At 38.9% G+C, this 14450-nt stretch overlaps 2 protein-coding genes across 3 annotated transcripts; one reads left to right on the top strand and one right to left on the bottom strand.

Moving 5' to 3' along the window:
- Nucleotides 1–2272: 2272 nt before the first annotated feature.
- rabepk (Rab9 effector protein with kelch motifs) lies at nucleotides 2273–7392 on the top strand. Of its 2 annotated transcripts, none has more exons than XM_080875291.1 (8): nucleotides 2273–2636; nucleotides 2808–2862; nucleotides 2958–3112; nucleotides 3434–3589; nucleotides 3791–3955; nucleotides 6600–6749; nucleotides 6881–7030; nucleotides 7140–7392. In XM_080875291.1, the coding sequence occupies exons 2-8, from the start codon at nucleotides 2810–2812 to the stop codon at nucleotides 7361–7363; spliced, it is 1053 nt and encodes a 350-aa protein (XP_080731417.1). In that variant the 5' UTR covers nucleotides 2273–2636; nucleotides 2808–2809; the 3' UTR covers nucleotides 7364–7392. The 2 variants fall into 2 exon arrangements, with proteins under 2 accessions (XP_080731417.1, XP_080731416.1); XM_080875290.1 differs by having other exon boundaries at nucleotides 2274–2640.
- A 282-nt stretch (nucleotides 7393–7674) lies between these two features.
- Nucleotides 7675–12703, bottom strand: LOC308393125 (endoplasmic reticulum chaperone BiP-like). The gene is given in 10 exon segments (XM_080876644.1): nucleotides 7675–8255; nucleotides 8257–8497; nucleotides 8631–8798; nucleotides 8889–9126; nucleotides 9225–9615; nucleotides 9706–9818; nucleotides 9909–10046; nucleotides 10149–10380; nucleotides 10473–10616; nucleotides 12549–12703. Coding segments are annotated over 10 exon segments (2103 nt in total). The 5' UTR covers nucleotides 12683–12703; the 3' UTR covers nucleotides 7675–7951.
- Between the last annotated feature and the right edge of the window lie 1747 nt (nucleotides 12704–14450).

The following is a 14450-nucleotide window of genomic DNA, read 5'->3' on the forward strand; positions in this document are numbered from 1 at the left end:
ATCTCTTTCTGGATTGGTGACTGTGGAGGCCATTTGAGTACATCATTGTCATGATCAAGGAACCAATTAAATGATCTAAGCTCTGTGACACAGCATGTTAACCTCCTAGAAGCAGCCTTTGGTCATGAAGGGATGAACCTGGATGACAGCAATGGTATTTAAATAATGCTTGGTATATCCCCCAACACAATTGCAGCAGCCGGAACTGTTGATATAAGGCAGGATGGATCCATGCTTTCATGTTCTTTATGCCAAATTCTGACCTTAACATCTGAATGTTACAGTAGAAATTAAGACTCAGTGGATCATGCAATATTTATCTTCTATTGGTGGCCAAACATCCTGCATCCTGCAGCTTAAATTTAGGTTAAAATTGTGTGAAAGAGGTCAAATCAAATTCATTGCTGAAATTTCAAATTGTAGTTAAAACTGGTGCTCAAAATGAGAACCATAAAAAATAAACACTGGGACTTGTTACACATACACATCCACATTCACTCACATGCACACAGTCGTACCAAACTTGAGCATCGCCCATCTTTACCTTTTGATACTTTCTTTCAAACTCTTAAAAAAGCACATATGTCAGCTCATTAAAATTAAGAGAAAATTAATTATAGTGAAGACTTCAGACTGGTTTGTGAACTGCAGCATCATGCAGGAGAGCCAGAGTTATAATTTTAAGGTACCATCCCAACAAGAATTCTTTATTGAGGTTTTAAAATACCTGGTTGCTAAAACATAATTGCATTTTCTGTCTAGGTCCCATCAGGTGAACTGAAACAATTGAGAAGTGATCTTTGAACTGGCCTCCAAAGTCACTATCACATGCCTGTATGATTTGTCAAAAGAGTCATTTATTTTGAAGGACAGTGAAATCCTTTGCAAAACGTCAAACAGCTCTGACCGCTTCACCTCCTCCGTAACAATTTAAATACTGGAGATTTTCAGTGGAGTTGACACCGCAAGATAACACAATTCTCATTGTTTCCTGGTACACTTGTGGCTCTAATTGCTGAACATCTCCAATATTGAATAAGGACTTTAATTGGGTAGTTGCACATGTGGGAGAGATGACTGCAGGAGAATTGTGTTTCACTCCCCCAAAACCTCTTAGACAGATCTATATCTCAAGTTTCAAACACAGTAAAATCGGCAAATACAAAAAAAGATCAATACCCCCAGGTATGAAGAAAAAACAGGCAGTGGCATCAGGAAGAGGTTGTCCTTCACGACTATTGCTTTGACTGACAGAATTGCCAGTTAATGCCAGTATACAGAGTTAATCTTCTTATTCTTGTTCATACTCATGTCCAAATAACAATGAGCTTTTCGGAAACAGGGTTGTGAGAAAGGCACTACAGTGGTACAGTCTGGTCTCACTGGAGGAAGGGTGAGGGTCTGCTTTGCATCCTCAGGACTTCCTGTTTGTGCTCCAGTTTGTAGATATCTGACTTATTGACTTTATTCTAAAGATCCATTCAACAGAACCACAATTCTGTCTTTCAGCAGCACATTTAGCAAGTGCTTTGCAGTAAATGTAATCTCCCACCAGATGGCGACAAAATGTGACACACTGTGAACTGAGGCGCGCGTGCACACACACAAGCACATACATGAACCCAGAGCACTCATTTTGTAACTTAAGATTAACCTTAATAATGAATTATTTACTGGATACCCGACACTCAGCAACATTGGACCTTTTAAACAGCGTAGTTTTGAGTGAAAAAATCGGATGATGTAGCAATTCCGTGTTCGTGAAGTTGATGTAAAACTAAACGTATAGGAGGAAATTATTTAATAATAATTAATAATAATTGTTAAAAAAAACGCTACTATGACTCCCAGTAACTCTATGCCTAGACTTTATAGAAAGTGAGATGGACCTTTTATGTTCCAGCCAGATAAGACATATTGGTATCCTGAGAATATTTGCACAGCCACATTACTATGTCAAATATACCATTAAACATTTTATGCTTTTACTTGTATTTAAGTTTGAAAATGCTCTTAGCCTGCCTACCTTATTTGCTTGAAGTGAGAAGTAGAACTCTTTGGGTTAAATAAATAAATAAATAAATAAATAAACAGTTTGTATTTAAAATCATTTTTCTACGTTAACCATGCCAGGAATTAACATTAATGTTTTAGGTATGATAAAATATGCACTTAGGAGTAGCTAATTGAGATTGGTAAACTGAGCATGCGCCTCGGCAATCCCATGGCAACCACGTTTGGAACGAAGGCATGACATAACGTAACCTACGTAAAACAAATGCGTACAGACTTCAACGTAGAGCCCCATTCTGGCTAGTAGTTAAGTATTTACGTTAACTAATTACGAGTTTTTTTATTTAACTTTATTAACATAATTCACGTATGTGCACTACAAAGTGGGACCAAGGGGAAATTACTTCACGTAATATATACGGAAAGCCACGGTAGTCTCCTCTTTTCACCCGGAAGGACAGGTTAGCGGAGAGGAAGCTCTTCTCGTGCTCAAAATGCGGACTGGGTACGCTGATTGTGTTTCCAACTCAGTCGCTTACAAGAAGTTCTTCTCTAAGTGTTTAGAACAATAAAAAGGGACCTGTTTGGATTGCTTACATTGTGGATACATTTCGTAAGAAAATGTAGGTATGTATGCTTTTTCAGAGGCTCTCAAGTACAGTCAGTCAGTGTTAGTCATTATTTTAATCCCAGCTCGTAGTGTATTATTCGTATCTTATAACTTTGATTGTAGCATCATCACTGAGGATACAAAACACGAGGAAACAATCTTTATATTAATGTATCTCTGACAGACATGGAGTTTCTCCCAGTCCTTGATCCTCAACATAAACCCGAAGAAGGAATATGGTTAGTGAGTTGAAGTACTTTCAGTGCACTTGTGATTTTAAAAAGAGTATAACATTGGATGTAGCCTCTGGTTAAAATTTTTCTGTTGCTAATAGGTATTCTTTGAGACCCAGGGGAAGTGCTCCAGGTGTTAGTGTTGGTCACACCTGTATATTCACTCCATCTGAAGATGGAGGAAAAGGGAGACTCCTTATTATTGGAGGAGCCAATCCCAGTGGCAGTTTCTCAGATTCGCACATCATAAATCTAGGTAAAAATTATATATATATATATATATATATATATATATATATATATATATATATATATATATATATATATATATATATATATATATATACATACTGTAAAAGCTGGCTCTGAATATATACATATATATATATCCAGAGCCAGCTTTTACAGTATTATGACCTCAGTATACCTCTGTATTTTATAATATAGTTATCAGGCTTGTGTTTTACAGGCTTTAATGGGACGTCTTTTTTAATTATGACAAGAAGCTAAAGTTATCATCAGCCATCAGACTGATATTATATAACTTTCTTTGCATTTTTGTTTTTGTATGGACCAGACAATCATGACTGGGACATTGCTGAGTGGGAGGGTTTGGAGGCAAGGTATGAACACTGCAGTTTTGTACCAGAGAGCTGCCCCCAGAGCCTGTGGGTGTTTGGGGGTGCGCAGCAGACTGGAAATCGCAACTGTATCCAAAATGTACAGGTGGCAGGTAAATCCTATTTTAACCTAACCTAGTAATCTGATGGATTTTCACAGATGAGAAAGGTTTCACTCAGATTTCTTGTTGACCTGTGAAACCATGGCTGTGAAAACCTTGAAAACTTGTAGTCTGTAACCATACATGATCATATAAATAGATTACACGATATATTGAATACCCACAAATCTTTTCCATTCTGTGTGTGTCTAGACAGTAACCCTCGCTGGAATACTGTAGAAACAAATGGGACACCCGCGAGTCCCAGGACATACCACACCACCTCAGCCTGCCTTGGAGACAGGCTTTTTGTGTTCTCTGGTGGGGAAATAGGATCTGCACCTGTCTCTGACTCCAAACTTCATGTGTTTGATACAGGTTTGTGTCAGATAAACCTGCTGCTTATCGCAGTGCATTACAATAACACCACCTGACAGTATTTCAGAAGAAATCTGCTTCAGAGATGAAATTTTGTTATTTCTTCCGGGTTTTGATGTGAAAACTGAAATAGCTGATTGGGTGCCGTGTCTAAGATATTGATTGATCTATTTGTATTGGACATCTATGTAAATTGCTGAGTTGAATTTTCATCATAAATAGTAATCTTATGCTTTCTCAATCGTCAATGGTTGCTTTATATAATAATGTTTTAAAAATAAGGACAAAAAATCTATAAAGAGAGGATATTAGAAAACATATCAATTCACTGGGCTACATATCTATCTGTGGATGTCTCCACAATCAAACCTGTTAAATTATTTAACAGAGTAGGGCACCAATAAATGAAATGCAAAGGTTGTATTCATTTCACTGACAGCAGTTTAAAATAATGTGTAAAATAATTGATAGTGTAAAAGACAATGAAAAAATAAAGTGGGATTTTTTTTATCATATGCTTCAAAAATATGTACGTTTAATTTACAGCATTACAAAGTATTTGCTACTCTAGGAAGATCAGATGTGAAATCAGAGTAAAAGTCACGAGATCAAATAGAGATAATGTCATTAAATTTGAACTTTCATAGTTCATAGTTGAATTTCATATATTTTACATTTCTCATTCATGCGAGCGCAGTTTCGCCAGAATGGATTAAGAACGGTGGCCGTCTGAAAATAATTCCAGGGGTCAAAATGTATTTTAGTTATTTTCAGTAAAGACATTTTGATGCAGTAGAGGTTCATTAACACTAGAGCCAAGCAACAATTTTAAGCGTCAGCTTTTTAGATTCAGTGATTTGAAGTTTAGTAAATTTTGTTTCTTTATTTATTTTGGGAGCATTTTGGCTGTAGACCTTTTTAATTAGCTGAAACTTAGCCTTGACTCCATATGGTCAAATAGCATTTCTATTCCACAGCTTAGAATGGCTTTTAGGTCAAATTTCATTTTTACTGAATCATGTGAGAAAATTATGGAAAACCTGGTACTGAATTGTTTTAAAAATGTCTTATTATTATAATTCTTTGGTTTTCATCACTTTTGGTGTCTTAGATGCTCTCATGACTAAACCTCTATATCAGGGGTCCCCAATCCCAGTCCACGAGGGCCGGTGTCCCTGCAGGTTTTAGATCTCACCCTGGGTCAACACACCTGAATCACATGATCAGTTCATTACCAGGCCTCTGGAGAACTTCAAGACATGTTGAGAAGGTCATTTATCCATTTAAATCAGCTGTGTTGGATCAAGGAAACATCTAAAACCTGCAGGGACACCGGCCCTCGTGGACTGGGATTGGGGACCCCTGCTCTATATGTATATTATAAACAGTGTTGGGGAGTAACGGAATACATGTACCGGCGTTATGTATGTAAAATACAAAATATGAGTAATTGTATTCCATTACAGTTACCCTTTAAAAGGGTGGTATTCAGAATACAGTTACTTTGTTGAAACAAATGGATTACACGGTGGTCTTTTCCTGTTTCATATGTTAGGCTATGCCCTCTCTATTTTTGGTAATTCCACGCCAGTGGAAACCCAAACAAAACACGCATTAAGAGGCTCTAATGCCTGTGTGTCAATCTCGCGGACTATGTAACCCCTACTTGCGACCCGCATAATGACATGAAGAAATATTTTTAAAAATTGGTCAAGAAATTATTTAATATGAAGGCAATAGGCAGTGATAGAGGCATCGCCCTAAAGAATGTAGCCTCATGGGCAGTGTAGTCCGTGCTGCAGGGAGAATGGACTGCCATACCCGTTATGTGTCTGTGAGCGAGGGAGGGAGAAAAAGGAGAGTGGAAAAGTACGAGTTGTCCCTGAGCAGAAACTGGAGATAGAAGCATGTAAATATAGTATAGCTAGATTTCAGGCTACGAGCCCGACACAGAACCCGACGTATTAGCCAGAGTTCCCTTTACTATGGTTCGGAGCCGGGGACCTGTTTTATATACACATGAAATAGTTTTCTATACGAGATCGCTGCAAAAACTGCAGCCTTACCTAATGTCCACCCTACTGTTACTCATTTTATATTAAGATTCTAAAATGTAGTTGGTATTGGTATGGCGAGTAGCCTTCAGTAATAAATCACACAGCAAGAGTACATTCATGTAGTTGTAAAAACCATAATAATATATTAAGTAATCCAAAGTATTCAAAAATATGTTACTCTCATTGAGTAACGTAATGGAATATGTTACAAAAATACATTTTGGGGCATGTACTCTGTAATCTGTAGTGGAATACATTTTAGAAGTAACCTTCCCAATGCTGATTATAAAAACAGAAAAAAAAAAAAAACACACACATAACAGACATAATTGATATATGATGCAAACAATTAAGAGAATGTATACACTCATTCATTCACTGGTAGATACAAAAAGATCAAGTGCTGAGGAAATATGATATGTCACTGTTCGAGGCATTTCCTGTCTGTGATTGAGATTTTCAAAAAGAAAATCCATATTCTCCTGTTTCTTTCATGTTTCACTATTGACAATTGCTATGAAAAGCGTATATGCTTACATAAAAATAATCTTTTTTCCGTCCATCTCTTCTGTGTAAATCTGTTGCAGTTTCTTCTACTTGGTCCCAACCTGAAACACAAGGCAGGCACCCTCCAGCCAGACATGGTCACATCATTGTAGCGGTGGATTCAAAGATCTACATTCATGGGGGCATGGCTGGAGACAAATTCCACAACGATATGTATTCTCTTGATTCAAGTAAGACTGTCCACATCTGTGATTCACAAAGGAAGCACTTTGTATTTCAACACACATGCATCATACATATTCAGAGTATCACTGCATTGCACTGGGATGATATAAAAATATCTGTTAAATTATCTTTAAAGGGAACGTGAAGTGGGAGAAAGTGCAGGCCAAAGGAGATATTCCACCAGGAGTAGCTGCCCACTCAGCTGTTGTGCTGGGCAAAAATATCTACATCTTTGGAGGGATGACAGCAGATGGAGCAAGCAACTCCATGTACAGATTTAACACTGGTACACTGTCTTTAAGCCAATTTTTTTTTTTTTTAACCCTATATAAATACGGTATTTTAGTTGTTTACAAACATCCAAGTATGATTGTTTTTATATTTTCTGCTTGCAGACAAATGTAGATGGCTCCTAATGAAATTCAAAGGAGCTCTGCCACCAAAACGTCTTGACCACTCCATGTGTATATTTCCCTGGACGGTGTGTGATGATGGGAATCCAGAGGAGGAAGCCAACGGACCAGCACCCCCTGAGCCAATAAACATGTTATTTGTATTTGGAGGCATGAATACTCTGGGTACCATATATAATGACTGTATTGTGACTGTTGTCAAATAAAAAAATAAAAAAAACTAAAAAAAAAAAAAGCTTGAAAGGAAAAAAAATGATATTGCAATAAAATATTTCGACATGAAATTAGTTTTGGAATTTGCAGTTTTACATCTGAACAAGTTTCAAATTAAAATTATATATATATATATATATATATATATATATATATATATATATATATATATATATATATATATATATATATATATATATATATATATATATATATATATATATATATAGAGAAAACTATAAACTTTTGCACTACCTGTGAATTTAAAGAGCCCTTCATCCCACAGACACTATATTCAGTGTACCCTCAAAAACCCACCTAACTACATCCCTCCCCATCAGGACTGCCTGAGAACAGCAGCAACAAGCCTCATATCCAGGCTGACAAATATCTCCGCCTTCCAGCAAAGAGAACACGTCTCACACACTGAAACTTGTTTTAAAGTCTTTCAGGAAATTCAGTATGGTCACTTGTTATTGTCAGCCCCTTCCCGACCACTCCTCTCACAATTTGAGTCCCATCAGTCCAATATGTACACCAACATGCCAGAGGGCCAAGGAGCGACAAGACTTCAGACCTGCCTACAACTCATCCTTCTCATCTTGCTCACTGCCCTCTGGTGGTGGACCACCTGCACTACCGTAGAGCTTGGTGATAATGGGCTGAACCACCTCCTCAAGCTCCTTCTTCTTGGCCTGGAACTCATCCAGGTCAGCATCTTGGTGGGATTCCAACCATTCAATCTTCTCCTCCACTGCTTTCCCAATGGACTCCTTATCGTCATCTGACAGCTTGCCACCAAGCTTCTCCTTGTCACCGATCTGGTTCTTCAGGGAGTATGCATAGCTCTCCAGCTCATTGCGAGCGTCGATCCTCTCCTTCAGCAAAGCGTTCTGCGTCGTTCACCATGCGCTCGATGTCCTCGGGCGTTAGCCGGTTCTGGTCATTTGTGATTGTGATCTTGTTCTTGTTGCCTGTGCCCTTGTCCTCAGCAGTGACACGCAGAATGCCGTTGACATCAATCTCAAAGGTGACTTCAATCTGCGGTACACCGCGAGGAGCAGGGGGGATGCCAGTCAGGTCAAAGGTACCCAGGAGATGGTTGTCTTTGGTCAAAGGACGCTCACCTAAGAGAAATAAAAAAAGTCAACAATTAGACTTGTGGAACTTATTTATTTCACTGTCACGGGTTTCTTGTCATTGGAGTCTTTGTAAAAAACACTATTTGGGAAATTTAAAGAATAATATCCAAACTCTTACCTTCATAGACTTTGATGGTGACAGTAGGCTGGTTATCAGAGGCTGTAGAAAAGATCTGAGCTTTTTTGGTGGGCACCACAGTGTTTCTGGGGATCAGCTTGGTCATTACTCCTCCAACAGTCTCAATACCAAGGGTCAGGGGGCACACATCCAGAAGAACCACATCACCTGCAAGTGAAGGAAAATGTTTAGTAAACAGGACCACATTTGAAAGCTCACCCCTGTTTCAAAGAATATTCTCTAAAAGTGATGAGTCACCAGTGTCCTCCTCTCCAGAAAGCACGCCAGCCTGCACAGCAGCTCCGTATGCCACAGCCTCATCAGGGTTAATGCCTCTAGATGGCTCTTTGCCATTGAAAAACTCCTTCACCAGCTGCTGGATTTTGGGGATACGGGTGGAGCCTCCAACCAGGACAATCTCATCAATGTCAGACTTCTTCAAGTCAGAATCTTCCAGCACCTTCTGTACAGGCTTCATGGTGGAACGGAACAGGTCCTGGGTTTTGAAGAACACACAGGTTAAAAAAGCTCGGTCAACAGTTTCTCCCATAATGTTTGATACGCAATATTTTCAGAACCAAATTAATATCTTACCATGTTCAGCTCCTCAAACTTGGCACGAGTCAGGGTCTCAGAGAAGTCCTCTCCCTCAAAGAAAGACTCGATCTCAATGCGGGCTTGGTGCTGGGCAGACAGCGCCCTCTTGGCCTTCTCGACCTCGCGACGCAGCTTCTGCACAGCACGGTTGTCTTTGCGCACATCTTTGCCAGTCTTTTTCTTGTACAGCTTGATGAAGTGCTCCATGACACGCTGGTCAAAGTCCTCTCCTCCCAGATGAGTGTCACCGTTGGTGGCCACCACTTCGAAAACACCGTTGTCAATGGTCAGAAGAGAGACATCAAAGGTGCCACCGCCCAGATCGAACACAAGAATGTTCTTCTCTCCGTCCTTCTTGTCCAGGCCATAAGCAATAGCAGCAGCAGTTCTAAAGAATACAATGAGAGTTTATTAGAAGGGAGTGCAGAGATATTCTTTGGAGTTTCAAATTGCAAATTCATTTTGACTGGATGCTTACGGCTCATTGATGATTCGCATAACATTCAGACCAGCAATGGTACCAGCATCCTTAGTGGCCTGGCGCTGGGCATCGTTGAAGTAGGCGGGGACAGTGACCACAGCATGTGTGACCTGAGGAAAAAGGATAAAGTTAGATTTGATGATACACCATTTAATTAAAATTAACATTTTCCCTGTTTTACAGTCTCTGACTTTTTGTACCTTCTTGCCCAGGTAAGCCTCAGCAGTCTCCTTCATCTTAGTCAGCACCATAGCAGAGACCTCCTCGGGAGCAAAGGTCTTCATCTGACCACCACCAATGTCAACCTGGATATGGGGCTTGCTCTTCTTCTCAGTAACCTTCAGAGGAAAACATATCAATATTAATTTAACAACAATTTAGCTCAAACATGACCCACAGAACAAGCAACTACAAGTTCTACTTTCAGTTTACAAGCTCACCTTGAAGGGGAAGTACTTGATGTCCTGCTGCACAGACGAATCACCCCATGTGCGACCAATGAGCCTCTTGGCATCAAAGATGGTGTTCTCAGGGTTAGAGGTCAGCTGATTCTTGGCAGCATCACCGATCAGACGCTCACCTTCACTGGTGAAGGCCACGTAGGAGGGGGTAATTCGGTTTCCCTGGTCATTGGCAATAATCTCCACGCGTCCATTCTTGAACACTCCAACACTGCAAGAAAACAGTTTGAATTTAGTCTGAATGCCATTTTATTCCACAGTGGCATCATGTCACTATTTAAAGATTTTAACGTGACTTGTTACCATGAGTATGTGGTCCCCAGATCAATCCCAACCACAGTCCCCACGTTGTCCTTCTTATCATCATCATCGTCGGCGGCAAACACTGTGCCGACTAACAGCATCACAACCCACAACAGCTTCATCTTTGTTTGTTTGCTCTCCAATCTACAAGGAAAATGCAGAAAATAAATACAACGTAAATCAACGTGGCTTTGAAATCAATAAGTGGACTAAGCCTCCCGAGTTCATGAAGCTAGCAGCTAATGGTACTGATGTGATTTGCTGAGCTCCAGAACCATAGCAGATTTGAAGTTGGTCTTAGATAATAAATACTATAAACATTTTTGACTACGTTATTGTACCTAGAGTATACAGTTTTTTCTGAATGCTTAAACCCTAACTGTGATTCCTGTAGCACAATCTCTAAAACTATTCAGACTTCTAGCAAAACCACTCACTGAGTTTGCAAAACTAAAAGCACAAAAACTGCTTTGCACTCAGTTTGCAATTTTGTAACACACACTTTGCAAAACTGTAGGCACAATTCACTGCACAACACTCAATTACCAAATTTCCAACACACTCCTAGCAAAAGTATGCACATGTATGGCTATCATTAACACTAATTTGCCAACTGTCTGGCACACTTTCACATGTGAAAAATTTTTTAGATAATTAGTTCACTTTGCAATCAGCCTAAGCACTATAAACAGGCCACAGGTAAGCTGTCTATGTGGAGTACAATGGAAGGAGCAGAAAGAGTGAGAAGTAGAAGAGGCCGAGGAAGAGGACGTGGAGGTGAAGAAGTAGGATGAAGAGGACGACAAGGACAAGGAGGAGCAAGAGGAAGACGAGGAGGGGGGAGAGGAAGATGAGGAGGGGGGAGAGGAAGGGTAGGAAGAGTAAGAAATAGAATTGCTGATGACATCAGAGCTACAATAGTGGACCATGTAATCAACCGTGGAATGACCCTGAGGGTAGCTGGCCAACGGGTCCAGCCTAACTCGAGCCGCTACACTGTAGCAAGTACCATAAGGACATCTTGAAATGAGAATCGGTTAGTACAGTCACTTCGCACAAAGATTTGTAGCACTGCCATTTGCCAATGAGAAACACACCAATACCATTGATGTAAAAATACTGAAATTGTTACTTTACAGAATTGCTAGATGACCAGATGCTGGGGGCAGAGGAAGCATGTTCACTGCAGACCAAGTAACCCATATAGTCATTATGGCGATTGCAAATAATCCTATACTTGGAAATAAACACTTGTGTTTGTTTTGATGTGTTTGAATAAACACCAGTACTTGAAGTTTGGATCCCTCTATGCTTATGGATCTATGACAGAAGTATGAGCTCAAACTGACATAGCCTACCTTGTGCACAGAGAAAGCAAAAGCCAGATGTGTTTTGTATTCATACCATCAGTGTGCAGTTGGCGCATTGTGTGCTTAGTAGATGATGGCTTGTGTGTACTGTTTGATACGGAAACACCATTTTTACGAAGGTGTGAAGAGTTAATCTAGCTGTGTTTGCTTTTGCAAGAGAACTACAATGTTTTGATTATTGGGTGACAGGTTTTCTTATTTGTGTGAAGAGTTTTGCAAAATTAGCCAATAGTTACAAAAAATGTGCTTAAGCAATCAGAAAAAACTGTAATAAGTCCAATCCGTTTTGGCAACTTAAAATATTTTGACAAAACTGTGATGTAACATTGGTTGCAATTCCTACCACCTTCTTGGCCAGCTCCTCTTAAAAAACAACAACAACCACATTTTATTCTTAGTGGCAATTTAAAAACAAAAAAATATTTTATTCTAAGTGGTAATTAAAAAATAATCAACAAATAAAACATATTTCAAAGTCACTCGGCATTTTTAAATATTATTCTTTCCTTTTTCTTAAACACTGACTACTTCGTGATAAAAAAAAAAAAAGTATTGTTGAAAATGTAAAAAATGATCATGCTGATGATAGACGTTTTAACCTTCATATATAAATCTGTGACGCACTTACCCCTGTTGTCAGTTTAGCTCACTCCGTTTAGACGCACCAACATGAATCCCAGTTTGAAGCCGCCGGTTCGAGTCTTACCTTCGCCAATTTGTAGTTGAGGTCTTGATAGCGTCTATTTTACAAAATAAAACAGTATAAGCAACGATAACCTCCAAAAGTTCCAATACTGTGAAGCAAACTGTGTCTATTTTGTCTATTTCACATAATTGCATCTGTGAAATCGTGTATATATAGAAGCCTTCATAAACAAGTCGTCACGCTTTCCCGGTTTTGAGGCTCGCTATTGGTTGAGCTGCTGTTTGGTGGAAGGCGCTGATTGGTTTCGTCTAGCGCGCTGGCTGCACCTGATTTGCACATATCAGGTTTAGGCGACGTCACCGTTTGTGCCGAAGTGTGAGTGTGTGAATGTAACGCCACAAGTATGTAAAAATAAGTGAATGTATGTATAAATGTATAATTACCTCCGCCAAGGCAGTTATATTTTTGTCAGTCTCCCACTTAAAACTTTTGATAGAAATCTGATAAACCTTCGTAGGAGTGTAGTGTGAGTTCATGTTAACAACACATTAAAATCGGCCTTGCATACACTCAGGTCTTCATTGTAAACTTAATGACCTATTGGTCTATTGGTGGAAAATTGCCAAAAGCCTTATAACTTAGACTCTAAAGATTTTAAATGTCATACCAAATTTAACCTTTGACCTCTCTTTCAAGTTCAAAAGATTAATCTGAAAGTCAGAGGTATAATGCTACATGGAGATATTTAAAATGATAATAGGTTTTCAGACTGCCAAGAACATGTTGAGGTGGGACACTTTTTGAGTATAACTGATTCATTTTATCGTGACTTTCTTAAGTATGTTACAGTAACAAATGATAATCGTTTAAATATATAGCAATAGGCATACATGTACAATGTTTCTAAATAACTATTATGTTTTTACAAAAACTAACTTTTTTCACTTGATAAATTATCGCTAAACATTTAAACCATTTTTTCTAAACATTTCAACAAATAGAATACAAAATACAATACTATTCCCTTAAAAGTAAATACTGCCCTTTCTATCTATCATCTATCTATCTATCTATCTATCTATCTATCTATCTATCTATCTATCTATCTGCCTGTCTGTCTGTCTGTTATGCCATACAACCATAAGATAATTCTATCTTTATGCTTTTTGTTGCTGGCAGCCTGTTGCAGAAACACAATTTTTGTTCCAATTTTTTTCAGTTCCTACTACAACTACCATAAATGCCAAATATATCACAGTTTGACAGACAAAATTTGTATTTTTGCACCGACAAGATGATTCCCAAAGAGCTATTAGGTGAAAACTTGGCATATGTCTGCATGGTTTGTAGATTGTTTATAAAATATCAGAAGAAGATGAACAAGTGGAGGACCAAAATAAAAAAAAATTTCAGGCCTAAAAATCTACCGCAGGTGAATATTGCCTGAAAGTCATGACCTTAAGAAACAGGAAAAAATCCAGCAAACACCTGACACAGGACCTGAGAAATGCATCTAGCTTTTCAACTGATCCATCTGCTGTTTATTGAAGCCTCATCAGAAATGGTCTAAGTTGAGGGGTGGCTCTCAAGAAGCCATTCTTAAAGAAGGGAAGCAGGGAGAAAAGGCTGAGGTATACCAAATAACACAGGTACTGGATTGAAAATCAGTGGCAACAGGTCTGTTGGAGTGATTAATGAAAAAATGAAATCTTTGATGTAAATCCTCATCGATATGTACAGAGAAGGACAGGACAGAGCTACAACAGAGAGAACCCACAGCCACCTGTAATACACAGTGGAGACTATGTTATGTTTTCGAGGAGCATTTCAGACAGTGGCATTGAAGCTTCTTTTTTTTTTAACTGGTGGAATTCTGAACGCAGAAAGGTACAGTCAGATTTTGATCCACCTTGTTGAAAGCATCTAATTGGCAACGGCTTTATTTTCAGCATGACAGTGATC

Source organism: Rhamphochromis sp. 'chilingali' (assembly GCF_963969265.1).
Source record: "Rhamphochromis sp. 'chilingali' genome assembly, chromosome: 2".
In the NCBI taxonomy this organism is placed as follows: Eukaryota; Metazoa; Chordata; class Actinopteri; order Cichliformes; family Cichlidae; genus Rhamphochromis; species Rhamphochromis sp. 'chilingali'.

Bases quoted from the DNA above. Each gene is read 5' to 3' on its own strand.
- rabepk (XM_080875291.1), top strand. From the start codon at position 2,810: ATGGAGTTTCTCCCAGTCCTTGATCCTCAACATAAACCCGAAGAAGGA. The intron at 3,590-3,790 runs GTAAATCCTATT...GTGTGTGTCTAG, and splicing joins CCAAAATGTACAGGTGGCAG to ACAGTAACCCTCGCTGGAAT. The intron at 3,956-6,599 runs GTTTGTGTCAGA...AATCTGTTGCAG, and splicing joins ACTTCATGTGTTTGATACAG to TTTCTTCTACTTGGTCCCAA.